At 49.4% G+C, this 27,315-nt stretch overlaps 2 protein-coding genes and 1 pseudogene across 14 annotated transcripts in view; 2 read left to right on the top strand and 1 right to left on the bottom strand.

The window, feature by feature from the left end:
• Positions 1-9,829, top strand: part of Cacna1d (calcium voltage-gated channel subunit alpha1 D) — a 458,457-nt gene extending 448,628 nt beyond the window's left edge. For 5 of the 6 annotated variants that reach the window (XM_021182191.2, XM_021182190.2, XM_021182193.2 and 2 more), the window contains 5 exons: positions 942-1,091; positions 2,669-2,832; positions 4,706-4,827; positions 6,681-7,001; positions 7,404-9,829. In XM_021182191.2, the coding sequence (XP_021037850.1) occupies positions 942-1,091; positions 2,669-2,832; positions 4,706-4,827; positions 6,681-7,001; positions 7,404-7,697 (1,051 nt within the window). In that variant the 3' untranslated portion in view covers positions 7,698-9,829. The remainder of the gene's footprint in view (positions 1-941; positions 1,092-2,668; positions 2,833-4,705; positions 4,828-6,680; positions 7,002-7,403) is intronic. The other variant, XM_021182195.2, reaches the window with a different exon arrangement.
• A 1,698-nt stretch (positions 9,830-11,527) lies between these two features.
• The window catches only part of Chdh (choline dehydrogenase), a 31,101-nt gene continuing 15,313 nt past the window's right edge, over positions 11,528-27,315 (bottom strand). For 5 of the 8 annotated variants that reach the window (XM_021182197.2, XM_029468892.1, XM_021182198.2 and 2 more), the window contains 7 exons: positions 17,778-18,537; positions 16,750-16,901; positions 15,893-16,022; positions 14,874-15,008; positions 14,222-14,364; positions 13,731-13,833; positions 11,528-13,226 (listed from right to left, as the gene is read on the bottom strand). In XM_021182197.2, the coding sequence (XP_021037856.1) occupies positions 12,808-13,226; positions 13,731-13,833; positions 14,222-14,364; positions 14,874-15,008; positions 15,893-16,022; positions 16,750-16,901; positions 17,778-18,486 (1,791 nt within the window). In that variant the 5' untranslated portion in view covers positions 18,487-18,537 and the 3' untranslated portion in view covers positions 11,528-12,807. Of the gene's footprint in view, positions 13,227-13,730; positions 13,834-14,221; positions 14,365-14,873; positions 15,009-15,892; positions 16,023-16,749; positions 16,902-17,777; positions 18,538-22,919; positions 23,025-24,421; positions 24,561-27,315 lie in introns of those variants that run through there. The other 3 variants (XM_021182199.2, XM_029468893.1, XM_021182201.2) reach the window with 2 other exon arrangements.
• Positions 21,303-22,862, top strand: LOC110309497 (annotated as a pseudogene).

Raw genomic sequence — 27,315 nt, 5'->3', positions numbered from 1 at the left:
GGCCCCAGATCCCTCTGGTTAACTTGTGTGCGTGTGTGCGTGCGTGCGCGCGTGCGTGTGCGCATGTGTGATGGGATAATCTCATGTACATGTGTTAACTAGACTTCTTTATGGGTGGAATGGTCACTTTCCTGGGGGCAAGAGAGGAAAGGGCTTCAGGATCATTGCTTCAAGTAAGACCAGGAGGTTCTTGGTCTGAGGAGTGAGCAAATGAGTTGCTCTTAGTTGATGTCACTGAGCCCTCTGGGGCTCCTGGGGCTTGAGGCCAGAAGGCAGGGCATTTCATGGAAATAGTGGTTCGACATAGGGCAGGGAAGCCTGTGGAAACCTCAGGAAGACATTTCCAGGAACACCTCTCTGGTGGCACAAAAGCCAGAACTTCTTCAGCGGCCTGGATTTGATAGGGCAGGACTGAGATCTCTGTCCCAGGTTCTGAAGTCACATTGGCTGGAGCTGGGGTCTGGGAGTGGGAAGTGAGACAGCTGGGAACCTAGGGACTTTTCCTGGGACGCCTGACTCCAGAGTGGAGGACTTTTAGGTCTGCCTTGCTCTGTTATTCACATTACACTGTGTCTATGTCTCAAGGTCTCTAGGCACAGTGTTTTGGCCCCGGCACTGTGCAAGGTACTGAGACCACAAGCACACATACGCACGGACACAGGCATGCGCGCGAGCGCGCACACACACACATACGCACGGACACAGGGGGGTAGGGAGGGAGAGGGAGAGGGAGAGGGAGAGGGAGAGAGGGGGAGAGGCAGGCACACAGAGGCACAGGCACAGGGCACTTCGGCCAGGGCCTGAGTAGTCTTATGGCCCTGGGGCAGGGATGTGTAGGAAGACGCGGGCACTCTGAGGGAGGACACGGGCTGTTGCGGAGGCATGGCTGAAGGATCTAGCTGCCACCTCCTCAAGCTCTCAGCTCTCTTTCCCAACTGCAGGTCCGAGTCAGGAGATGAGCAATTTCCAACCATTTGCCGTGAAGACCCTGAGATACACGGCTACTTCCGAGACCCCCGCTGCTTGGGGGAACAGGAGTATTTCAGTAGCGAGGAGTGCTGTGAGGATGACAGCTCTCCCACCTGGAGCAGGTGAGGGGCTCAGCCCGGGCGGGGCTCAGAAGACCAGTTGTCCTCTACTCTGCTCCTGTTCAGGGCTCAGAGAGTCACACACACTCAGGATTCCTCTGACACATCAGGGCAGGAGTTCAAGCTTGCCTTATTTCACCCTGGGCCCCTGGGGCCCTCAGAAAGGCTCTGGCCCTGGGAACTGGAGACTTCCACGGTGTCAGACCCTGCCATCTCAGATGTTAGATTGTTTTAGGGGGTGGGTATTTCAAGGCAGGACCTCTCTACATAGCACTGGATATCCTGGAACTCACTCTGTAGACCATGCTGGCCTAGAACTCACAGAGATCTGTGTGCCTCCATCTCCCAAGTGCTGGGGTTAAAGGTGTGCTCCACTACACCTGGCCTGAGAGATGAGTTCTTATTAACTGACTTAGGAACACCAGCCTCGGCTATATTTGCATAGCATGCTGACATGAAAGGGCCTCCTGAAGGTAGGGGGACAAGAGGTAAGAACAGCTTCACTCGAGCAGAGGTGCCTCCCCCAACTTCTGTCCTGCAGAAAGAATGCTGCTGGCTCAAATAGGCATTGTACAGGACTGGAGATATGGTTCAGGGGTGAAGAGGATTTGCCGTGCTTCCAGAGGACCCGGGTTCTGTTTGTAGCACCCAGGTGGCACGTGGTGCTAACAACTATCACTTAACTCCAGTTCCAGGGAGATCTGATGCCCTCTTCTGGTCTCAACGGGCACTGCATGCATAGAGCACACACATATATGCTCACAAAACACTCATAATAAAATATAAATAAATAAATCTTTTTTAAAAAATAAAACACATTGCAGCCAGTACTGGAGGACAAAATTGCCTACCCCAATCCTTCCTGACCCGTGACTCACTTTTTTCATCAGGCTGGGGTCACCAGGTTGAAATGGTGCTATGGGGAAGCCTTGCCTGGCTCCTGAGACACAGCCTCACCTTTACCTGTGCTCTGACAGGCCCTTTTCCACCACCTCCCACCAACGCCCAATTTCCACATTCACTTATTTGGAGCCACATGGACCTATGTACACCCCACCTCTGGGGCTTGTCATCCCAGGTCTCCCTCTCAGGTGTCCTGGCCACCCCTGCTGGTCTCAGTCTACTTTAACAGCAGCAGCAGGCCAGCCTTCACATCTCTCCTGTTTGGAACTGAATCATGCCCTTCAAACAAGAACCCAACCATGGAGCCCACCACTCTCTCCCATTTTTTACATTGTACTGAGCCTGCACACTGATGGCATGCTCTAAGCTCCATGTCCTGCCGGGTACTTGGAGAGGGCAGATCCTTGGGACAGGGGTCTCCAGGAGATGAGTAAAGGGTAGCCAGTTGATAAGCTTTGTGTGATCACCATTCGCTTCGGGCCTGAGGGTGTCCCGGGCATGAAAATGACTGCCATGTGTCTTATCCCAAGCCTCCAGCTCCAATCTCCGGAGATGGTCCTTGTTTTCTACCTGGAAGTTTCCACCACTCATAAGACAGGGCTTGTAGGAGTTAGGTCAAGTCTTCTTGCCCAGACCCTCACATGTGCCTTTTCATGTTTTCTCTCACTAACTGCCAGGCAAAACTACAGCTACTACAACAGGTACCCAGGCAGCTCCATGGACTTTGAGAGGCCCCGAGGCTACCACCACCCCCAAGGCTTCTTAGAAGATGATGACTCTCCCACTGGCTATGATTCACGGAGATCTCCGAGGAGACGCCTTCTACCTCCTACCCCACCATGTGAGGCCAGCTTTCTTGTTTAGGGTGGAGCTTCCCAGAGGGCACCGTGCCTGTCCCCATCCTAACCCTGGATTAATAATTGATGTGTGTTACCAGGGAAGTGCTGGTAACTCCTAAGACCAGCCAGTACCTGCATAGACAGTGCTTTCCTGGCCCAAAGCAAAATGGGGGCTCCCCTTTCTCCTGTACCTGTAGGGTCATCCCCAAGCCTCTGCCAACCCCTAGAAGGGCATTTGAACTTTGCCAAGTATGGGTGTTTGATGATGGTAAAGAATATCCATTTCTTGTGTTTTGGAGGAAAGAAGCTAAATTGAGGATTCTGTTCAGTAACCAAGAACAGCCGAGACACAGGAGCTCCTGAGCCTGACTGAGCACACAGGAAAGAACATGGGTGGCCATGCCCCACCCCAGCTGCCACGGCCTGCTGGGAGTCTAGTCAAATCCATTTGAGTGCTTAATATTTAATTAGCCCCAAACACATGCTGCTAAATGAAGCCTTGCCTTAACCCATAGATACCAAATGAACCAGGTGTAAGTGAGGCCCAGCAGGGGTCTTGGCCCTCTGGTTCCTGCCACCCCTCTTCCAGGTCTGTGTCTTCACTTATCCCACACCTACATAGCCAAGGGGACACTTGAGTGCCCTGGTCCCAGGGCAGTCCAGTTTGCAGACCTGGGGGAGGGGGAACATGGCTAAACTGGCCTGTATTCTTAGCCATCGGGAGTAGGTAAGGGCAGATAGGTGAAAGAGCTTTGTCTTACAGAGGCTGTAGTGCAAAGCTTAGTGGATGAGGGGACCCGGGGCTTATTTTAGCAGTAGGTCCTGAATGGGTGGGAGAGGTTGTTTTCCTTCCTGTCCCGAACAGCTGGCCTGCCTAGGTCTTAGGGTCTAGAGGTTGTGCCGACCAAGAGGGCCGTTTTCTGTGATTGCACTGGTTAGTAGGCAAGGAGTGGTCCTCTCTATAACTAGTACCAGCTCACCTGGGAGGCCCTGGCATACCCCTCAGGACTGACTCTGTTTCCGCTCCACTGGCCATTGCTGGCCAGCCAATGACCAGGCTTGGCCTGTTCTTCATTGTGAACCTGGCTTTTTGTGAAGTCCAAGGTGTCTGGGAGGCCTCTTTGGTCCAGTCCTTGAGAATCCATTAACTGAGGGCTTGCAGAAGCCTAGCAGCACAGAAAGTACAGTTGGATTAATGTAAAGCACAGGTGGGGTGTGGGGAGGGAGTCTCCCCGAGGCCCATGACAGGGTGGACAAGCTTCTAGGACTCAGCTGTCTTTGCCAAAGGATCCCAGAACACTAAGCCTGGTACACTATAAACCCAAAAGCTGTGGACCATCAGTGAGCCTCTATCTGCAACTGTTGTCAGCACACAGCAAGTACTTAGATACACTCACATCTAGGCTAGGGAAGGTGGATTCTTTCCAAGCAAAGAATTTGGTTATTTTCCCTGGTTAAGCTGATTGACAGAATCCCTCATTTTGAAAACAGAGGCTTAAATATGGGGACCTCAGAAAGATGCAGAGTGTTTGTAGGGCAGAGATAGGATAGCATGGCATGTCTACGATTCTAGAATGGATCTCTGCAATACATCCCGGGGCTTGTAACTCAGCACAGATTCCACTGGGCTGCCTGAGAGCAAACATTTGAAGTGATTCATTGCTCCCTTATCAAAACATCCCACAGCTGGCTTGTTCCTTTTAGTCTTCCCATCCCTAGTTGGGGCATTATGTAATTGTTTCTCTTGGATGAAGCATGTGACCTGCTTCTTCCTGGCCTCCTTGCTGAAGGCCTCAGAAAGTAGTCTTGACTCTCAGGACACATTGTCCAGACAGAATTTATATCACCACAGCATCCTGTGCTTTTGCTCCGCAGCCCATCGGAGGTCCTCCTTCAACTTTGAGTGTCTACGCAGGCAAAGCAGCCAAGATGACGTCCTTCCATCGCCTGCCCTGCCTCACCGCGCTGCCCTGCCCCTGCACCTGATGCAGCAGCAGGTGAGCTGCTCTGGCCCCACCTGGGATGCACTCTCCCCTGGGATACACATGGAGGAAGCAAAGAGCCTGCCCCTTCTAATCTGCTTATCCTTGAGCAGCCCTTCCTGGTAGATCCCCCAGGGCCCATTCTGCTGGAGTTGCACATGCAGCAAAGGGTGGACCGGGCATCCTTGGATCCATTCTTCCTGTCAGAGGACACTGGTACAGTCTGAGTTAAGGCAATTACAGACACTCGTAAGAGTCCCAGTGATGGCTGCTACTAATTATTCCTTCAGAGAGGTGGTTCTACCATCAAGCCACTTGGGCAGCTTCTTGTGCATGAACCCTCTGTCCATGAGAGTGGGCTAAGGGGGCCCACATGCCCACATGAAAGGCAACTGAGCCTGTTCACCAGGGCTTAAGGATAGAGGTACGCATTCATTACATATATATGTGTGTGTAGATATGTATGAATACATACATATTGTCTTAGGATTTCGTTGCTGTGATGAGACACCATGACCATGACAACTATACTCTTAGAAAGCAAAACATTTCATTGAGGCTGGCTTATAGTGTCAGAGGTTTAGTCCACTGTCATCATGACAGGAAGCATGGCAGCATCCAGGCAGACATGGTCCTGTAGGAAGAGCCAAGAGTTCTACATCTTGATCCAAAAGCAGTCAGGAGAAGGCGCTCATTCCAGTGAGCAGAGCCTGAGCCCAGGATTGTCAAAGCCCACCCCAACAGTGACACACTTCCTCCAATAGGCCATGCCTCCTAATAACGCCACCCTCTGGGCCAAACCACCACACATAGGTCTTTATATTTCCTGAACTATCTCATCAGAAGTGCTGTGTGGGCTGATTGATGAAGGGAGATGTCAGAAACCTGCACCCAGCCAGCCAGCCAGCCAATCTGGATCTCTGTGAGGTTCTGACCCCAAGCTCTAACCCATATGTACTCAGTGGCCATTGCAGATTTTCTAGTCACCTCTGCCAGCACTTAAAATATTTGTTTTGGAGTTACTTTATTTTACATGCCCTGCATATGTGTCTGTTCACCACAGGCATGTCTGGTGCTCTTGGGGTTTAGAAGGCATCAGATCCCCAGAACTGGAGTTACAGATGGTTATAAACTACCCATGTAGGTACTGGAGATTGAACCTGGGTCCTCTGGAAGATAAATTAGTGAGCCCAACCACTGAGCCCATTTGCCTGTATCATCATGGAAGAAAGATAAACTTTTTGAAAGCCCAGATCACTCAATGCCACAACTCAGACAGCCGAGGAGGTCTAAAAGGGGCTTGTGACCCACTGGGCAGAATCCCAAGTCTTACCTCAGCCACTGGCCTAGGTTGTCCTGGATTCCTTGGCTACAACTACAGTGTCAGTGCAAACCGGTATTAGCAGACATCCCAAGGTGGCTCTCCCATAAGGGACATGTGAGAATCGTGACTGTGCCCGGCATTTCAGGGCCGAGAGAACACTCACTGCAGGATGGCAGGCCTTAGAGCAGAGAGACATGGTTGTTGTCCCGAATGAGCCAGAGTCCCTGAAGTGTGCTTCAGTACTGAAGCCTGGAGAGGCCTGGGTAGTGTGTTCACACACCACAGCTTACCCATCTTCCCAGTCCCTCCTCATCCTCAAGTGGTTACGTAAGTTAGTAACTGACAGTTCAGTCATAGAGAAGGCCTTATGGCTTTGAGAAAGAGGAAGCCCAGTCTTTTATTAATCCCTGGTTCCCTGGACAGCTCACTGAGTGGCCTCTGCTGCACAGGCATCTTCCCCCAGGCTTTTGAGAGGCATCTCTGCACAGCTGCCACATGCCAGACTGGGACCAAGGCTCAGACCTCTCTCTGCTTCCCCCCTTAGATCATGGCTGTTGCAGGCCTAGATTCCAGTAAAGCCCAGAAGTACTCACCGAGCCACTCTACCCGGTCGTGGGCCACCCCTCCAGCAACCCCTCCATACCGAGACTGGAGCCCATGCTACACCCCTTTGATCCAGGTGGACCGCTCAGAATCTATGGACCAGGTCAATGGCAGCCTGCCATCCCTACACCGCAGTTCCTGGTACACAGATGAACCCGACATCTCCTATAGGACTTTCACGCCAGCCAGTCTGACTGTCCCCAGCAGCTTCCGGAACAAAAACAGCGACAAGCAGAGGAGTGCAGACAGCCTGGTGGAGGCAGTGAGTATGGGTGGCCTTTGACCACTGGACAAATCTTAGGTGGCAGCAGAAACAAGAGAGCCATGATCACATGGGGAGGGGGCAGTGGTGGGCTCTGCAGCCATGCCACCCGAGGGTGGCCTTTTGACATCATTTAAGGCCTGAGTGAAAGCTAGCTGGCACTGCCAAGTCCCACCAGAGAGTCCCATCCTGCAGTACCAGTCTGTGCTACGTCCCCAGTGCTTTCTCTCTTGCTCAGCTTTGTGGAGCCACTCAGCTTTTGACACCGTCAGAGCTGAGCTCATTTATGGTTAGTGTCATGTATAAAGTTTAGCAGCATGGCTGACAGGGTCACCAGAGCATGCCGAGCACCGAGAGCTGATGCAGACCTTCCCTCATGCCATCGATCTATCTCCTGTACAGGTCCTGATATCCGAAGGCTTGGGACGCTACGCGAGGGACCCCAAATTTGTCTCAGCGACAAAACATGAGATTGCCGATGCCTGTGACCTAACCATAGACGAGATGGAAAGTGCAGCCAGCACCCTGCTCAATGGCAGTGTGTGTCCTCGAGCCAACGGGGACATGGGCCCCATCTCCCACCGCCAGGACTATGAGCTCCAGGACTTTGGTCCTGGCTACAGTGACGAGGAGCCAGACCCTGGGCGAGAGGAAGAGGACCTGGCAGATGAGATGATTTGCATTACCACCTTGTAGCCCAGTGAGGGCAGACTGACTCCAGCCTGAGACGGGCACAGGAGGGCCAGGGATAAAGTGCCTCATAATTAGGAAAGTTTAGGCACTAGTTGGGAGAAAAACGCTCAATTAGACTTTTGTACAAGTGATTTCATGCCTCAAGGAAGCCATAAACCTGGTAGGAGCAGGTTCTGAGTGGCCTGGCATGTGCTATGTCACATGCTCAGGCCGTGCCTCAGAAGACAGTATATCTGGCCTGCACAGAGGCCAGAGGGCTGCCCAGGAGTTGGTGTCTCCCATCCAGGGTGCATGCCCATGCCCCTTTGCCTGCAGACATGAGAGAGGTTAAAGGTGATGACAGTCACCACGCCTGTGTCATTACCTCAACCACTGGTCTAGCATATCAGACACTCACTGGGCCTGGCATATCCATTTCTGAGCCCCCTCCCCCAACACACTGGTTCCTGGTTTCTGTGCAGCTGTTCTGAATGGTACACATCAGAACCCAGCCACTAGTGGTCACGACAAGGGGAGTGGGACCGGATCGTTTTGTTAAGCGATGCCAGTTTACATAAGAGACCATCACTCAGACGGTCAGTTCTGTCACATTAAGGGCAACTGTAAACTGGAAGAGTACCGCACTTGCAAACCAGGTAAAACTTAGATACGTTTAGTTTGTTTAAAAATTATAGATTTACTGTACATGGCTTGTAATATACAATTTGTATTTGTAAAGAGATGGTCTATATTTTGTAATTATCGTACCGTATTTGAACTGCAGCAATATCCACGGGTCCTAACAATCGTAGTTTCCCACCCAAACCTAGAAATTCTTAGTATTTTTACTTGGGCTAAACAGAATTAGGAGAATTAGAGCCAATTCTCACATGTTCAGTAAAAGAATCTTTGGGGATAAACTTTTGAGTTCCTAAGAACTTGGCACTTCAGAACTTTTTCTAAAATATTTTGAGTTACTATAAACCTATCTTTCCGTAAGATATCAAGTTGACTAATTTGCAGTCTTTTCTTTGGGTTCTATGATTTTATATTGCACCTCCCACCCACATGGGTTGCCGTTGACTTTGGTTTGGTTTTATTTTCACAACCCTCTGGTCAGTTAGTTATGCAGCAGGTCCAGGTGGCTACTCAGCCCAGTGGCATCCACTGGTCTGGCTCCCTCAGCTGCCCACGCAGGATGCTTCTGGGTCTCTGACATGGAGCTGCACAGATGAGCGGCCCATGTCTGCTCACATCCCCAAGGATGCTTAAGATCTAGGAGGTATACCACAGAGGGGGCAGAGGGGAGCACCGTGGTGTCCTGTGAATGCAGGTGGTCTGTGGAGTCCTGTCGCCTTTCACAGCTGCTGTGCAGGATTCTCTTCGAGAGCTGTCACACACAGCTGAGCAAGGGCTGAAGTTTTCATGAGAACACAAGCACTCTGACTGCACACCTAGGGACAGTTAGCTTTGGAATCGTTAGAACTGTCAAGATTTCCTGACAGCGACATGAGATCTCATCCCATCACTTTCCTAAGGATTCTCTGCAATCAAAAATACAGGTAGCAATTTGGGTTCAAAATTTTTAACTAGTACACAGACAACCTGTGGAAACTTTTTTTTTTTTGTAAATAAATTTTATTATAAAGACCTCGCAAACCTCTTCGGAAGACATTCTTACTCCAGATGCAGGCAAAAACACTTCAAGGTTTGTAAATGACTATTTCCTGACATAAAGCCTTTTTTTTATTAAAATGCAAAACATTCTTCAGAATAAACTCTGTATAATGTCATCATACGGGGGAGCTCTCCTCACACAGCTGGCTCTACTGGGAGAGCTTTGGGCGGCTTTTTCTGCCCTTGGTCTCCGAGGCCGATAGTAACTTCACACCAGCTGCAGAGAGTGCTGTTCTCCTAAAGGGCTAAACCACCATCAGCATTTACCTTGGACTCTGTCGTGCTGGGTTTCTGTCTGTCTGTCTGACTGTGCGACGTAACATCAGCAGATCACACTCACGTGTTCTGGAATGGGTGATCGTTCCCAAAGTCAGCCGTCAACGCTGCCTGGCGTCTCAGGCTGTCCTACTTCCCGGTGTGTCTGCTTTAAGCCTGGTTCAACCTCTCATCTAATATTAAATTTCTCTTTGTAAGAAAAACTTGAAGTTGTAGAGCATGGTTTTTCCTCCCCTTTAAGGAAGTTTTAAGACTAAATAGTTCTGCTCTTTGGTTTTCCTACCCTGCCCCACCCCACCCCCCTGATATTGAGGTCTTTGGAATGCTGCTTTTAGTTTAAGCTCCTGCTTTTAATGACATTAAAAGGTGGAAGTCACTATGATCTGCTCACCATCAGCAAGAACCTCATTTGGGATGTCTGTGAGGTATGTGGACTTGTGCTCCATCGTTCTAGAAGGTGTAGCCCTTTGAGGGTGTAGCCCTAGCCACTTGAAGAGAGCATAGCTGGGGTGCACTACCCACTTCACAGTGGTCCAGCTCTTAAGCCAGACCAGCTCTATTCCGTGCTGTGTGCTTTTTACTATCTACGATCTTTATCAGCTCGGCCTTTATTTGGGGAGGATGGAGTGTTGGTTTACTTGTACAAACACCACCAAATCATGGGCACACCTCTCACAAAACCCACTCCAGCTGCGCTTTCCCAGAGGGCAGTGGAGACCTAGGGAGAGGCTCGGTCTCCGGTCTCTGATTTCAGAACAAGGGTGAAGAGAGTGGTTGAATATACAACAGCCCAGCCAGCAGGGGCTAGGAGGTAGGTCATGTTCTCCCCCCCCCCCTCCAAATTTGAAGATTAAAATATTTGCATTAGGTTTGATATTGTGGTAGTTTATCAGTGGAAATATGAAAAACCTTGGGGCCTGAGGGATGTAGTGTGGGGGCGGTGAGAAGAATCTATTTGAATTTATGGAAATGAGGCAGGGCTCATGTGTTACAGTGTCCCCACCTTCTGCTTCTATGAGGTTGTCTGGTCATGCTAGCAAGTTGTCCCTGTCTCCATCCATGATCTGTCTGTGACCCTGTCAGGAACACACTTGGCCAACAGTGAGGTGGGCCCAAGTCCCATCAACACAGCAGGGCTCCCCACAGTTCTTTTTAGTGCTAGGAGTCAATCCTGGGGCACATGCTTGCTAGGTGTGCAGGTACTGGTTTTGGCAACATGTGGCCTTCCATGTTTGGAGTATTACAGGCTCTTTGCCAACGAGCCTACTTAACTAAGCCTGTCCAGTTTCCCCAGGAGACTCAATCTTAACTGCCTGTGTGAACCCCACTTTAGAACGGAAGCAGGACTATACCATTCTACCACTCTGGCTCCCTTGTGGCACTGGGACTTCCAGACAACCCCAGCATGTGGATTCGGCACCGCAGGCAAGACTCTCCTGCATGTTCATCCATTCTGTTTGGACTGGAAACTGGAATAGCTATGGGGGCTTCAGCGAGGATCCCTCCAAAGCACATGTTCTGTCCTGACGTGGACATCTGTGAGTTCTGGGCATGTAACATTGACTTCTTGTCTCCGGAAACTCGTTTCCTTACGTGGCTAAATCATGTCAGCACGTGAAGCCAGCCTCCCTATGCTGAAGTGAGAGAAAGGCCCAACTGCGACTGAGGAGCACGCCAGGTTGATCTTCACTTATTCTCAAACACCGCTGAGCCTGAGAGGAGAACATGGCCCTCCCAGGGGTGACACCTGTGCTGCTAAAGATGCTACGGATGACGGCTGTCTAACACCTGCCCTGTAAGGATCTCTTGGCAGACCTAGGATTTCCTTGACCTCCTTTTGGAACAGGAAAAAAACAAAAAACAAAAGGCAAGGCAGGTAAGATGAAATAAAGGCAACCTGGTTTGCAAAGTAAAAGTGATGGTTTATAATTTGTTTTTGAACCCTAGGGGACCCTGGAATCCTGCTATTTCCCCTCTCTTCTTCACTCAGCAATGTGATTTCTATACAGCGATCCCTTCCTTCCCTACTACAGACGATGGCTTTGGACATCTTCAGGAAAACTAACCTACAATGCATCTGACCCTCATTCTCTCGTAAGAACAGTCGGAACGAGGCATCTTGGCTCAAAAATTAAGTTATCGGTTACATCGAAATTTATGAGGAATTTCCAGATCAAAGAGCTCTTGTAAATGCTGCTGGTATCTGCTCCTCTGACCCCAGACTCAAATTCTAGCTGGTTTATCTTTCACCTCAAAGTCCTTTGCTGTTCTCCATCAGCCTTGGTGCCATGCTCTCTGTTCTCACGTCTAGAGAATAAGAAACGGCCAGCCCTGTCAGCAGAAGTAGCTCTGGTGCCTGGGCCACTTCCAGGGCCACCATGAAAGGACCTTGTGGGCTCATGTCCTTGGCATGAGGTAGTGACTGGCATGTGGGACTGACTCTATACTCCTGCACTTTTGTGTGGTAAGGGTTAAACAATAAAACCTTTGGCAGTGAGGCCAAAATGGCCTTTTCTTGAACAACGTCCTGCAAGCCTCTCACCTGGACGGTTTCATAAGATGAGAACCAGAGAGGTAGGCATGAGTTGTGCAGTCACCTGAGCCCTCGTCCCTGCGCCTCACCCTTTAGATTTAAATCAGGGCAGGAGAGAAGTGCAGAGGGGGATGAGGCATCCTCTAGCTGCTGCCTGTCCCTCTAATCGGGGACATGAGCTCAGGTTACCAGCCTGGCTGAGCTGTTGCCTGCCTCTTGGCTTCAGCTAAAGCTTCCTTAGAGAGCCAGGTCCAGTTCAACCACCCTGACTTTGCAGGAATGGCCTCAGGTGGGAGACCAGGGAAAGGATCATCCTAGTCCTTCCTGGAAGCAGAGCTCTGAACTGGAGACAAGAAAACCATGTTAGCTACCCCGCCTGCTAACGGCAGGCGGCCAGGCAGAGGGCCCCAGCTTGCTTGCTAGGCTTTTTGTGGAGGGGCATCAGAGAGACACTGGGAAAACGGACTTGCCTCACTGCCTACCATGACCTCATTTCCTCAGAAACCATGAAAGTCTGAGCCAAGAGTCAGGGTATCTGGGTCCCAAGTATCTATACCGTTTCAGAAATATCTAGGGCAGGGCTGTACTGGCTGGATCTCTTGGTTTGGCCTGAGTTCCTCTGTCGTCCTTAGGCAATGGCTGTCTGTCTTAACGCTGGGTGTCCAGAGTCTGGGGCTTGTAGACAGGAACATTCTTGTCCTCGAGTGCAGGGTGTCCCTTAATAATGTCGGCTGCTTTCTCTGCAATCATTACCGTGGGAGCGTTCAGGTTGCCACTGACCACGCTGGGCATGATGGAGGCATCAATGACCCTGAGGTTTTCTACGCCAATGACCTTGGTCTGCACGTCAACCACCGCAGTGGGGTCAGAGGACTGGCCCATCTTACAGGTGCAGGAGGGGTGGTAAGCACTGTCCGCCTTTGCCCGCACAAAGGCATCTATCTCTTTGTCTGACTGGACGTGGCTTCCGGGCTGCAGCTCTTTTCCCCGAAAGGGAGCCAAGGCTTCTTGGGCAAAAATTTCTCGTGACAGCCTCACACACTGACGGAAGTCCTCGACATCGGTTTCTGTGGAGGAGAAATAAGTGAGGTCCCCTTCTCTTACTCTGCTGGCCAAACCAGGGGACAAAGGACAGGGACATGGAGAACCATGCTACAGAGGCAGTTAGTGACGACCAAGTATCCTAGACAAACAGTGCCAGGGGTAAAGATGTATAGTCTATCCCTGCTGCCATGTGGCTGGGAGGTGAAACCTTGCTCATGAGGCATGAGTCTCTGTGGTGCGTGCAAAGAGGCAGGCTTGGGAATACAGCGTGCTCTCTGGCGGGGAAGGCCAGGCAGGTAGTACGCACAGGCCTGGCAATTGTCCCTCCTACAGATGGGCCTGAAAGTGGTACCTCTGTCCTGCTGTGCTGTGAGGCCCAGGCTACCTTGTGTGACCTAGAACTGAAGGCAACCCCGGTGTTAAGCACTAGGATCCAGAGTAAGGGTGAGGGACAAACGGAACCTTATTAACATTCCCTAACTCGATGGCAGGCCCAGGGGATACAAAAGCAGCGTCTGGGTTGTTACCTGTTGACAAGTAGTTGGGATAGATCACAGGGTGGTCCCGGGGGTTGGCGCTTCTCAGTTTCAGCCAGCCCACACTCGTGGCCCTCATGGTTCCCACATGCACCTAGAAGGGTTCAGAGGTAACAGTTCACAGTAATCTCCATTAGCTACAGCTCAGACACTTAGAGAAGCCCCAGGTTCCCTGTGGGTGGGCACTCAGCATTTAGTATACAGCCCTCCATCCTGTCTGGCCTTTACTCCTTTGTCTGAAACTTTCTTGGGACGATCCCCGGGCTGAGGAAGTCACTGTAACATGTCCTCCCCTCAACACATCCTGTGGGCAGACCCCTGGGCTCAATCCCTGGGGCTCCCTTTCCCCCTCCAGTCAGACAGTAGGCATTGTGGGCAGAGTACTAAATGGAGGTCTCCATGGTGGGACAGATAACACCATGAACATCTATTCTAATGCAGGAGCGTGGAGGCAGAGTCTCTGGCCATGGATGGCTGCATACCTGGTAAGCTTCCTGCTGGGTGGGTTTCCGCCCATGGTCAATCACTTGCGATGGCAGGAAGTGGAACTGGATGTCCGGATGAGTGACCCCAGGTCGGCTGCGGATGAACCCTCCGGTCTCAAGATGGGCTGTGGCTCCGTCCCCTGAAGGTCACATGAGGACAAGGCAGAAGAGCTGGTCAGGGTACAGCAGATGGCCCAGCTCTACCCGGTGTCCCTCTTCTCCCCCGTGTCTATCCTCCTGGCCTTGGGGCTCAGGGCTCGGCACCAGGTTTGTCCATAACCTTTCTTCTTTCCCCGGGCAGCCATACCCAGCGTTACAACTTTAAAAACACTAGCTCCATGCTAAGCGAGGGGCGTCAGGTCTGCCAAGGCCACTTGTGTTATGAGCTCTTCGTCTTGCTGCTCAGTGAGCGTCACCTCGAGCAAGGTTCTTGCTCAGTCCCTCGACGTGTGCTACTACTGCCTCTTGTCCCCTCGCAGAGACCTGCCAGACAGGACCTTTGTGCCCTCACTTCACAGAGTGGAAAAATTGGCTTGGGTTGTCACCTGGCTTTATACCTAGCAACCTGAGGCCTGTCTTGGCTCTTCAGGAAGAAAACCACGATGCCCACAGACCGTAGCCACCAAGTACCCCAGGAGGCAGCCCCCACCTGTGTAGCTCCAGAGCCACTCCAGGCCGATGCAGACCTTCCGCAGAGGCTTCTGGGCAGAGTGGAGGGTGATGGGTTGTGTGCACGCTTGCTGAACGTAGACCTCCAGGTGGTCCTGCAGGTTCTGCCCAACTCCTGGCACAGGAAGGAATGGTTAGGGAAAAAATGGCGGACACAGGGGTGAACCCCTGGCTTTGGAAGCTTCTCTCTAGTCCGCTTTGTCTTCCTGCCTGCCCTGGCCCCCAGCTTGGAAGTTGCTTCCCTGAGGCACGCCTTCTGCTCTCTCAGACAAGTCCGGCTCTTTCTCCAATGCTGCTAAAACCACCCACTCTGTCACTCTCTCTACAGCAGTCACTCAGGTGCCCTTGGTCAGCCCTCCTCAGCAGCGCCCTCCAAGGACAGGGCCCACAGTTACAACAGGTACTGCACTTGGGAAGTGTCACTATGTGTGCGCTGGCCAGGCTGACACTTGTCAGCTCCATCGTCTCCCCCAGCCTGTTAAGGGAGAGGCAGTCCCAACAGACCCTAGTCAAGCTCATGCAAGATCAAGGGTACACTGGGCAGTCAGGACACACAGACTGCTTCCATAGGCCTCCAGGAAAGCTTCCTGAGAAAGGCCAGCCCTCAGGGACACAACACGCCCTTTCTAAGATGAAGCTTGGATCTTCACCTGAACAGTGGCTTGCTCTGGAGCCATAGGTTGGCCTCATTTGTGCTTAGAGCAACTGGTAAATCTTAGGGATAGATCTCTCACACCACAACCCTGTCCTGGTGGTAATCTCAGCCCCACGCCTGCTACAGGATGCTCTCCTAAAGGGTGCAGAAGCTGCCTAAGGGAGGGTGAAGGAAAATAGCATAAAGACCTGGGGTCCAGGGATAGGAGTGTCCAGTGAGACCCAGATGCCCTCAGATGTATAGGAACGAAGGATGTGACACCTTCAAGAAGCATCCCACCGCCACTTCAAACAACAAGCTGCTAGGTTGTACAGAGCTACCTTCCGGGCAGCAGTCAGACTCACCAGGCAGGTGGCACACCACAGGGATATCCAGTTTCCTGAGGTCATCTGCATTGCCGACGCCAGAGAGCATGAGCAGCTGTGGAGAGTTGATGGCTCCCCCGCTCAGGATCACCTCCCTGCTGACGTAAGCCTGGAAGAGGCAGAGCTCGACCAATCACTCTTCCTGAAAAGCCAGCTCTTTGACTGCCCCGTGGAGAGGCACCCAGTTCTAGCCATTGCTGGGCCTTTGGAAATTACACCACTGTGGAGAATCTGTTCTCAGATCCTAGATAGAGAACAGAGGAGGGGGCTGGCTGGCAGGCTACTTAAAAATGATCTGCACAGAGTCCCCATGGGTGACTCTAAGTAACAGCTGTAACAGGGGCCTTGGAAATGGGGGTGGGGGGTAGAGCTCGAGTGAGATGATAGCATACACCTCAATGGTTTGAAGCAAGCACACAAATAGTCAGATCTCCTGAGAAGGGAAGGCGGGGGAAGGCCATCTCTGACATATTGCCAAGCGAAGAAAAGCACCAAATATGATTCCATTTGTGGATTTTTAAACTTCTAGGGTTGATTTAATGGTTTCTAGCAGGCCAGAACCCTGAAACCATATACTAGAGGACTCTCGTGGGGGTAGATGTGACAGGCAGAGGCTTATGGAGGCACAAGGGACCATGGAATCTGCGGGTGGCAGGAGTTGAGGTCTTCTGACCTCTACATCCTGTGGGACCCCAGGGACAATCCTGCCACTGCTACTGGCTGTCAACTCATCCTAGGACCAAGAGCACGTCGCTGGGGGACAGGAGCAAGACCCTGATTGCCTGTCCCCTTCCTGCCCTCTTCAGTCCCCACACGTTCCATAGGAGTCAACTCACCTTGTGGCTCTGGCCGTCCTTGATGTACTCCACACCCACTGCACGGGTGCCCTCAAACAGCACTCTGCTTACAAGTGTCTGGACCTCAGCCCTGAGGTTGGGGCGGCTCAGCACCGGGTGCAAGTAGGCACAGGCTGTGCTCCAGCGCTTCCCTGCAGGATGGAGCAAGGTCAGCCGTGGCCTGCTGCCCTTCCCTTGTGCCTGGGCATGAACCTACTGGGGAAAGCAAACCTAGCCCTCTCTTGACAATGCAAGGCCCACCTTCAAAGGTATGTCTGTGACCTGGATATCCTACCCTGCAGTCCAACTATTGAGAGCCCCATGGTTTGCTCTATCCTGCTGTGTGCAAGGGTAGAGCTGTCTGTCTACTTGCATCCATCTAGCAAGAGGTGATAGCTGGGACACGATGGTCTTGTGCTGTCTCTTTCTGCCTCAGCTTGCTCATCTGCAAGTCTCTATAACGCCATACATTATTCATTACACAGAGCTGTTCCTTCACTCTTCCACAGCCCCTGCCTTCCAACCCCTACCCCTAGTGGGGGCCACTGTGTTTTCCCTGGCTACAGGTACCACAGGACTGAAGTCCCTACCTCTCTCAGCTTCCTAGATCTGTGACTATAGGGTTTGGCTGCCCTATCCAGGCTGGACAGGTCCCTGGGAACTCTAAAGTCACCTCTGCTATACTGCATGACCTAGAGGCACAGTGAATACCCAAGTATTGGGTTGTATCCTGTGATACCTAGGGGGAGTTATAGTATCTCCCTCTCACCAAACACCATGCTGATTTGCTTACTGACCATGATGGAGGCAGCAGGGATGCCTATAATTAGAGGTGGGGGCTATTAAAAATCAGTACCCTGGGGGCTAGAGAGATGGCTCATTTGTTAAGAGCACTGACTGCTCTTCCAGAGGTGCTGAGTTCAATGCTCACAACCCTCTGTAATAGATCCGGTGCCCTTTTCTGGTGTGTCTGAAGAGAGCTACAGTGTACTCATATCCATTAATTTTTTTTTTTTTTAAATTGGTACCTTGGTGGACGGTCATGTCCATCCAGCCGAAGCCCTCCTGTTGGAAGCCATTCATGTCTTCAGTGATGGGGTATCCAGCCTGACGTGCTGCCTGCAGGAAGGCCTGGTGAAGTGGGTGGTTGGTCTTGCCCCGAGACACATGCAGTGGGCCGTCCCCACCGCGGTACATATTGGCACCCAGCTCATGTGTCTGCGCCTTGCGGAAGTAGGGCAGGCAGTGTGCATAGTCCCAACCCTCAGCACCTCCGCGGTGCCAGCGGTTATAGTCCTCGGCGTGTCCTCGGATGTAGACCATGGCATTGAGGGATGAGGAGCCGCCCCAGACCCGGCCTCGTGGCCAGTACAGCACGCGGCCGTCCATGCCGGGCTGAGGCTCAGTGTGATAGTACCAGTTGTATTTGTCATCGCACAGGTTGGACACAAGGGCAGCCGGCATGTGGATCTTCCACTGAAGCCGCTTGCTCCCCATCAACAAGTCCTTAGGCCCTGCCTCCAGCAGCAGCACCCGATGATCCGGGTCCTCGGTGAGCCGACTAGCCAGCACACAGCCAGCAGAGCCTGCGCCCACCACCACAAAGGTGTACTCATCCTTGACCACACTGGCAACAGTGCGGCTGAAAGGGGGGCACGGCTGGCCCCGCACAGCCCATGCCAGGGCTCCACGCAGGCTCTGACCTCCTTTCCTCCAGCCTCTAAGGACCTGCCACATGCTTCCAGCCCAGTTCCTCTATCCACCGACAGGAGTTGGAAGAGTCTTTTCCTAGAACACGAAACATGGTTGTAAGACTCTCAACTTCACTGCATATGCAGAAGCAGCCTGGAGCTGGTTGGTTATGCCTAGCTTGGGCAAGGCCATGGCGCATGATAGCCACTGCCCTGGGGAGGTAGAACCTGAAGTAGAGATTTTATCACGGAGATAGTAGTCCAGAGTGGGCATTGGGGAAGAGGGGAGGCCCCTCCACAGGCTTGGGGGTTCCCTGGACAATTTTCCTGAGATGGCCATAGGAACTTGGAGACTGGGCATCTAGCTGCTAAACGGGAGGAAGGCTTTCCAGCCTGACCGACAAGGGGCTATTCTCCTTACTGCAGTCAGGACGCTGCATTTTATTACAGGAATGCACAGGGAAAAAAAAAAGAAAAAGAAAAAAAGAAAAAAACCAGAAAAGCTCTCCAGATGGAGACAAAGTAGGCTGAGGGACCAAGACTTGGGAGCTCACAGCCTGAGAGATCCCAGGACACACTAGGACACAAGGTCACAGCCACACTTTGCAAGGTCAACTTGTAAAGCGGTAGCTTTGACAGAGAAATGCCAGTGGCCTAAAAATAATGTTGATTTGTTTTTGCTTTTGATATCTTTCCCTTTTCCCCCAGGTACCCCATCTCACTCTCTTTCAAAGTCATAGCCTCTTTTTCTTCAATAGTTGCTACATGTAAATATATGTGTGTATGGAAAGCGACCTGCTCAGACCTGTATATGCCAATGTCCCGCATGCTTGGTGCAAAGGTTGAGAACGGCCTAAGTATGCCACTGACCTCCTGGGGACAAGAGCAGCTGAACCCCGCAACCCCAACAACAACCTCTAGTCTACCCCGAAGCTGAAATGAAAGGACTAAAAAGTCCCTTGTCAGCTTTGGCCTACCCAGATGCAGATGATGACAAATCCCCCTAGCTTTCCCTCAGTCCTGTATCAGGTAACCAGGTAACCAGGGCCTTCCTGGAAGAAGAGGGAGGGGACATAGGAAGGCCCACACCTATGTGACAAAAAGTGGTAGGGCCTTCTGGAGCAAGAATTTTGCAGAGAGTCCCCTCCACCCCCAGCTCCAGGGTAGCAATGCCCGTGCTCTGCTCTCCCAGGGATGGACTCATTTCCCCCAATGCCCTGCCAGGATAGTTGCAGCCTTTGTAAGAGGACACCATTACCCATCTCCATTAGACTGCTACACATGTCAGTATTCCATTATAATGTGGAAACACACAAATACACTCTTTACAAAGAGAGAAAGCAAGCAACAGAACCAGACCCCCCAGGTGTTGTAACTATCAGACAAAGACTCAAAGTCAAGGTCACAGCTACTAGAAATGATTTCATTGACAAGAGGACATGTTGAAGGGACTTTAAGTATCAGTGGTCTGCAAAGGTGACTCTGTGGGCAAGGGCGCTTACTTCATAAGCCTGATGACCCCAGTTTAATCACTAGGACCCATGTAAATAAAAGCCAGCACTCCTACAGTGAGATGAGAGATAGAGACAGGAGAATCATCCAGAAGTTTGTGGGCCAACTAGCCTAGAGTTCATGTATGGCAGAAACCAGAGAGACCCTGCCTCAAATATATGGAAGGAGGGGTCCCCAGCTCTCAAAAGTTGCCTTGTGACCTCCATGTCCATACTGTGCCATAGTACACCCTCACACCCCACTAATAAATCAATAGAAAAATTGGAAATGATCGATCTGATTTTAAAAGCAAAAAATGCAAGAAAAAGTCCGATGCTAGGACAGAGGAGTTTTGATTAGATATAACAGGAGGAGAGCAGTGACATTGAAGATTAGGGGAAGAGATGTTTCTAGATGAAAATGTGAAGGGAGAAGAGAAAAAGGGACGGAGGAGAAAAACGGGGACTTGGGGAGCTTTTAGACCATCATGCTAAAGTGTGGGTAAGTGGAGTCCAAGCAGGAGAACTAGACACAAATAGATCGGTTCCACCAAAGATACAGTGTGTCGAAATGCACACACACCTTGTGAGAAGAAACAAGATACTAGGATGAGCCAATATACATAGAAAATAACAACAGTCCAAGACAAAGTAGCAAACACAGAGAGATGGGTGCCAGGAGAGTTCTCCCAAACACCTAAGGGTGAGCACTCCCTGATTCTCTCTAGTCTCTGTCAGAAGAAACAGAGAGAACATGTCTTTACCCAATCTAAAAGGCCAGCACCACACTAAAACCAAAACCAGACAGACAAAACATCAAAGAAAAGAGAACTATAGGTCAGTATCACTTACGAACAACGATGAATAAGCCTCCTGGGATGGGACTTACAGAGGGCCAGTGCAGCTGGGGCTAGGAGGGGAAGGTGGCCAGACAAGAAAAATCTCTCAACTAAATTTTAGAACTCAAATCCAGATAGTTTGTACGAGCAGGTTCAGAAGGTAATAAGTACCTGCTCTCCAGGATGATGGCCTGGATCTGAATCCAGGACCTTGGAGACCACGTGGTAGGAGAGAACTATTTCCCCACCAACTGTCCTCTGACCTCCACACACATGCCACAACATCCTGTGTTACACTTGCACATCACACGCACATCACACACACACACACACACACAAATTTAAAATGTTTTTAGGGTTTTGATTCCAGTTCTACATAAAAACAGACAAACTTACGTAGCACATTCAAGCGGTTTGGTCCCCGGGTGTTCGTCGTGTGAAACATTTCACTGTGAAAATCAGTTCATGGGGCTCTGGGTTTGTGTGCATCCCTCAGAGACCTACAGGCTGGTTTCCCTACCTCGGACTCCAAAATGGGATAAGCATTCACGCATTTCATGTGCAGAAAAGGACTTTCTTCCTGCATCCAAATCCAATATCAAGAAAGTGTAGATGGCAGAAGAGAAAAGATCACATGACAAAAGGGAACAGATTCAGGCGGTAGTACCTCAGAGAGCAAGCACCTCGTGCTGGAAGACTGCTTACAGGGAAGGAGCTGGTGAGGAGTAGCCTGAAGGTCACGCATGCCACCCCACCAGGAGTTAAAGAAGGCAAAGTGAAAGAAGGAAATGGGAGAAGACACAGAATACAAATATGAATGGCAGAAAAGAACTCCAGGAGACCAATAAGGCAAAGATGACACAAAGGTCAGCAATCAGCCCATTGGTGCATCGGTACTCAGGTTCAAAATGTAAGGTGTAGTAAATGTCAAGTGGGGTCACGCCTGCACAGAGGGAGACTGCCCTTTGCTTGGTCTTCCTGGAATCAATTCAAGTTCACTTCCTCCTGAGGTCTCAGGGCCATTGAGGCACCCCTTGGAGCTAATAGCAGAGATGAGAGACAGTGTCCATGCACTGAAATGAAGTGTACTAGAGAGACACTCGACTGCAAGGGATCTACTGCAGGACTATGTCGCCAGTGATGGTAAAGAAGACCCCGATGTTGACTTCTTAAAGTCACTGACAACCAAACAGAAGCTTCAAAGAGACTGGATAGACTTGGAAAAAAAAAAAAAAAAGAATAAGAAAAGAGAAGTGCACATGTGTGCATGCACACACACACCCCAGATCCTCCTTTTCCCCCTCCCCCCTCCCTGAGACTTCAGAAAGCAGCAGTGTTAGTGACAATAAAGAAAAGGGCAGGGGAGGAAGAAAAATAATCAGGGACTCACAGCAGTTTGACCCTAAGAGGACAAGTCTAGAAGACATTTCATAAAGAACTTTCTAGCAGTCTTGACAGAGAAAAAGCCAGGCTTCTAAAACAAAAGAGCCCTGAGGATCTTATAGCAAATGAGGCCATTCATGTTCTGACTAGAAGTCCCAAAGCCTTCGTCTTAGTCCAGAGAAGAAAGGGTCGGACAGAAGTGGGGGATCTGAAGTCATTGCAGGGCTGACAGCAGCAGGAGAAGCTGGAGTCCCCAGTCCTGACGTCACAAGCAAAAGGAGGTGGGCACAGCAAATTCCCAATAGGAATGGGCAGAAGGAAGGACACCAGAACCCAGGGCACTAGCTATGGAAGAGAGAGCACCCAGTGAGCACCCAGTGAGGCGAGCACAGCAGCGCCACCCAGTGGGGAGGAGCACAGGGACACCTGCCTGAGAGCCAGAGGGCTCCATTTTTCTCACTGAGTATCTCTAGCCAGGCCAACGTACACTCTATCATCTCTCTAATAATAATAACAACAACAATAATAGAAAGTCTCTTAATTTTCCATTTTTGAAAATTGTCATTTCAAGTACAAAACAACACTACTACCACCAGGTTAAACTTTGCAGATATTGTAGGCGATCTATTTAGGAGTATAGAAAAAAACTTATTTTTCCTGTTGACAACCTCTTTCTTATGCCTTCTACCAGATTTAAAACATATAAGTAGTTATGTAATTTGTTGTTGTTGTTGTTGTTCTGAAACACTATTAACACTGGCAATCACCTTTAATCCCAGTACTTTTGAGGCAGAGGCGAGTGGGTCTCCGTGAATTCAAAAATCAGTCTTGTTCACATAGCAAATTACAGGTTAAACAGAATGAGACTCTGTCTGAAAAAAAAAAAAGGAAAATAAAAGAAAGGGAGGAAGAAGCAAAGAAAATTATCACGAGGTGGAGAAATAAGAGGTACAGGAGAAAGCAATAGGCAAAAATTTTAAAAGTACCTTTCTGCTGCCCAACATGATAAAGGTTATCTACAAAACCTCTGTAGTGGCAAGGAACGCAGACACTTTCCCACCAAAACCAGGAGCAAGGCAAATCGATTCTAACATCACATTGGACATTGCAGCTTAACTTAACAGTCAAATGGAGGAAACTCAAAAAGCACGGGGGTTGGACATGAATGCTTCTGGCCAACAAGATCAGCTGTGTAGGAAATCTGAAAAAAAAAAAAAACTGACCAAAAAGGTCCCTGAACCTAACAAGCAGCTCCAGGGGGACCTCGGGAGACAGGGTCAAGGCACGAGTATCAGTCACACTCCGACATGCCAGCAGGGAGCATGGGCCACTGAAGGGGAGACACAGTTCCACTGAATTGAATGTGCCCAATGAGAAGGAATAAATCAAAACACCTTTGCAGTTGGACATCTACCAAACCCTACAGAAAATCACCAAAGAAAAACTAGCTACACGGGGTGATAATTCTTTATTTGTGGGTAGGGAGATTCAATATTATCTTTATTATTTACCATTTAACTTATAAATCAATGCAATCCCATTAAGTACCCCAGCAAGATTTGTAAGTATTAATAACCTGATCCAAAATTTATATGCAGACACAAAAGACCTCAAAAAAGCCAATGCAATGTTCAAAGAGTATTAAGTTATAGGGCTGGCATTATTCAAACTCCAGGCTTGCTGGAAGCACAGTAACATTGAGTACGCCATGGCCAAAGAAACAGGCAGCCATCAACAGAGAGGGCAGAGCTCAGAAGCTAAGTCATGTAAATAGGCCAACAAAGCAGTGGGATGGAGCAGAAATGGCCTTTTCAACAGAGGGTACCAGAGCCACTGAAACACACAAGAGAAGCTAGACTTGGACATAGCTTCAAAGTTCAAAATGGCTCCCAAACCCAAGTCTAAAACACAAAGCTATATTTAAAAAAATTAAAAATAAAAAAATTTCAAGAGCGCAACAGGAAAGCCCAATGTGTGTGTGTGGGGGGGGGAGGGGCGGCTGACAATGACTTCCTAAGATAGAGCGCCAAAGGCAAAAACTAAACACAAAGCTAAAAACTGGTAAACCAGATCTCATCAAAATAAAAAAAAGTCTACTAAGATACTGTCAAGAGAAAGAAAGGACAAGCTACTGACTACACTTGAAATGAAGGACTGTCACATAAAATACACACATCATAAACTAAACTGCTAAGTATACCTAACAAACGTCCTGATTACCAAGTGAATCAAAGACATTAACAGGCACTTTAGCAAAGAAGATACTCACGCCTGGCTCTTAAGCATTTGAAGAGAAGCTGTCCAGAGCATGCCACGACTGAGCCACAATGAAAACTAAGTGAGACTCCACTGTATAGTTATGGCCAGAGCCGCTCCAGAAGTAGTGTAGTAGAGTCACGTGAAGAACTGTGGGCCTGGTGGTATATGCTTGTAATTCTAGCACCTGGGAGACTGAGGCAGGAGGACACAATTTTAAGGCCAGTATGGGCTACATAGAAGCTGTCTCAGAAAAGAAAGAGAAAGGATGAAACAAGATGGGAGGGAAGGAAAGGAAAGAGGGAGAAAAAGAGGAGAAAGGAGAGGAGGGGAAGGAGGAGGTGAAGAGGAGAAGGAGGAGGGAAGGGGGAAGGGGAAGAAGGCGAGGGGAAAGAGGAGGAGGAGGAGGAAGAGGAAGAGGAGGAGGAGGAATCCCACATAACACTGGATGAACCACAGCATCTCAGATTAGTGTGGATAGATCCTAAAAGCATAGTCATAATATAGGAAGAAAGCCTCAGGCACTTGTAGCCTGAATGAATTTTAAAGCATGCGATTCATACATGCATGAAAGTTCTAGGATTTATGAAGCAAAAACTGACAGATTTGAAGCGGAAATAGTTGAACAATAACAGAAGACTTCAATGTTCAGAGTTCAATAATGATAGATTAATAAGGTAATAGAGGAAAAACCTCCATGAACCAATCGGACAGAACAGATATATACCAAGCACTCAACCCAGCAACAGAAACACATTTTTCCTCAAGTGTACAAAAACCAAACTCCAGGACAGATTATAAATCTTTAAGACAGAAAACATACCAGAAAACTATTTGGACCACAGTGGAACAAAACTAGGAATCAATCTGCAGAAGAAAACTCACAAAAATATGAAATTAATGCCTCCAAAACCCCAATGTGTCAGAGAAAAAAATCACAGAGGAAGTTAGAAACCTGTGAAAGGAAGAGAACACACGAGACACCACGACTTATGCAACTTGGTGAAAGCAGTCTTATCAGGCCATTCAGAGCTGCACCTTCAGAGGGAAGATCGTTATCCTGTGAACAACTAGAAAATAGAACAAACTAAACCAAGGCTAGCAGAGGGAAGGAAACACTCAAGATCTAAGCAGCGATAGAGAAAAACAATGGAGGAAACTGCTGAAGATAAAAGCTGGCTCAAAGAGAAGCAGCCGAATCAGTAAGCTTTGTGTTGTGCTCAACACTGACAGCAAGCAAATTTCTCAACTAAGAACAGAAGCTACACAGTATGTTAAGTTCTTGCCAAAACAATTACACAGAGAGAGAGAGAGAGAGAGAGAGAGAGAGAGAGAGACAGAGAGACAGAGAGACAGAGAGAGACAGAGAAAGACAGAGAGAGACAGAGAGACAGAGAAAGACAGAGACAGAGAGACAGAGAGAGACAGAGACAGAGAGACAGAGAAAACAAAAGATTAGGCCTAAATTTAACCAAAGGTTTAAAAGCAACATTGTATTAGTTTACTTTATCCTTTCTGTAACAAAATGCCTGACAATAGCAACTTAAAGAAAGAAGGGTTTTTGTTTAGGCTTGAGGGGATACAGTCTATCATAAAAGGGACTGAACTCAGGCAGGGGTGTGAAGTGGCTGGTCAGGTTGCAATTATACTTGGAGAGCAGAAAGAAATGGATGCTGGCCTCCACCCATCTTTTCTTGTTTAGTCTAGGGCTGGCTTGTGACATCGACCCACCCACATTTAAGGCAGATGCTCCTGCCTCCCTGTCAAATTTCTAGAAATGCCCCCTCCAACACAACCAGAACCGTGGCCTCTGAAAAATTCTGAATCCTGTCAGGCTGTCAGGATTAATCGTCACACTGGCTATCGAAAACTATAAAAATGTCGCTTAAAAAAATACCAAAAATGGTATAAAAAAATAGAAAAAAATCCCATATTCATAGATTGGAAGAATTACTGTTGTCAAGATACCTGTACTACCGGTACAATGGTAGTTCCTACACAACCTCTACCGCATGCCAATGGCATTTCTTTTTTCTGTAGAGAACCTCATTTGGGGGGTTAGTGAGATGGCTACAGGTAAAGGTGCTTGCTACCAAGCCTAACAACCCGAGTTTGAGCCCAGGATTTACATGTGGAAAACAGAGAGGTGACTCCCACAAGTTGTCCTCTAGCCTTCACATGAACACAGTGGTACATGTACATACATGAAAGAATAAAATAATAATAATAAAGAAGGGGGGAAAAAAGGAAGATTCATTTAAGAAATTATATGTGATCTCAAGGGACTCCAAGCAGAAACTGTTAGCATTCTGTCTAGACTCCACCTCCCAATCACCTGGCAACAGCCAGGTATGCTCCTCCCCACAGTTACCTGGCAACAGCCAGATAGGCCTGGCCCACTATAAAAGGGGCTGCTTGCCCCCTCCTCCCTCTCTTGATCTCTTGCTTCTCTCCTGCTCTTGCTCTCCCCTTCCCCATTCCCATTCCTTTCCCCATCTCTCCATGAGCTCATGGCCATGGCTGGCCTCTACTTCTCTACTCTCTCCCCCTCTCTGCCTTTTTCTGTCTCTACTACCCTCTTAACTCTCCTCCCCATGCTCTGAATAAACTTTATTCTATACTATCCCATCATGTGGTTGGTCCCTCAAGGGGAAGGGATGCCTTGGCATGGGCCCACTAAGGCACCCCTTCCCCTGCACTTCACCATACCAGCATAGAACACATCTTATACTTCTTTATCTTTTTAGAAACAATATCCAATATATATAAAGAACTCAAGAAGGTGGACTCCAGAAAGTCAAATAACCCCATTTAAAAATGGGGCTCAGAACTGAACAAAGAATTCTCACCTGAGGAATACCGAATGGCAGAGAAGCAACTGAAAAAATGTTCAACATCCTTAATCAT

Source organism: Mus caroli, chromosome 14, assembly GCF_900094665.2.
Source record: "Mus caroli chromosome 14, CAROLI_EIJ_v1.1, whole genome shotgun sequence".
NCBI lineage: Eukaryota > Metazoa > Chordata > Mammalia > Rodentia > Muridae > Mus > Mus caroli.
The sequence above is the reverse complement of the archived record's forward strand: the minus strand, read 5'-3'. Positions and strand labels throughout refer to the sequence as shown.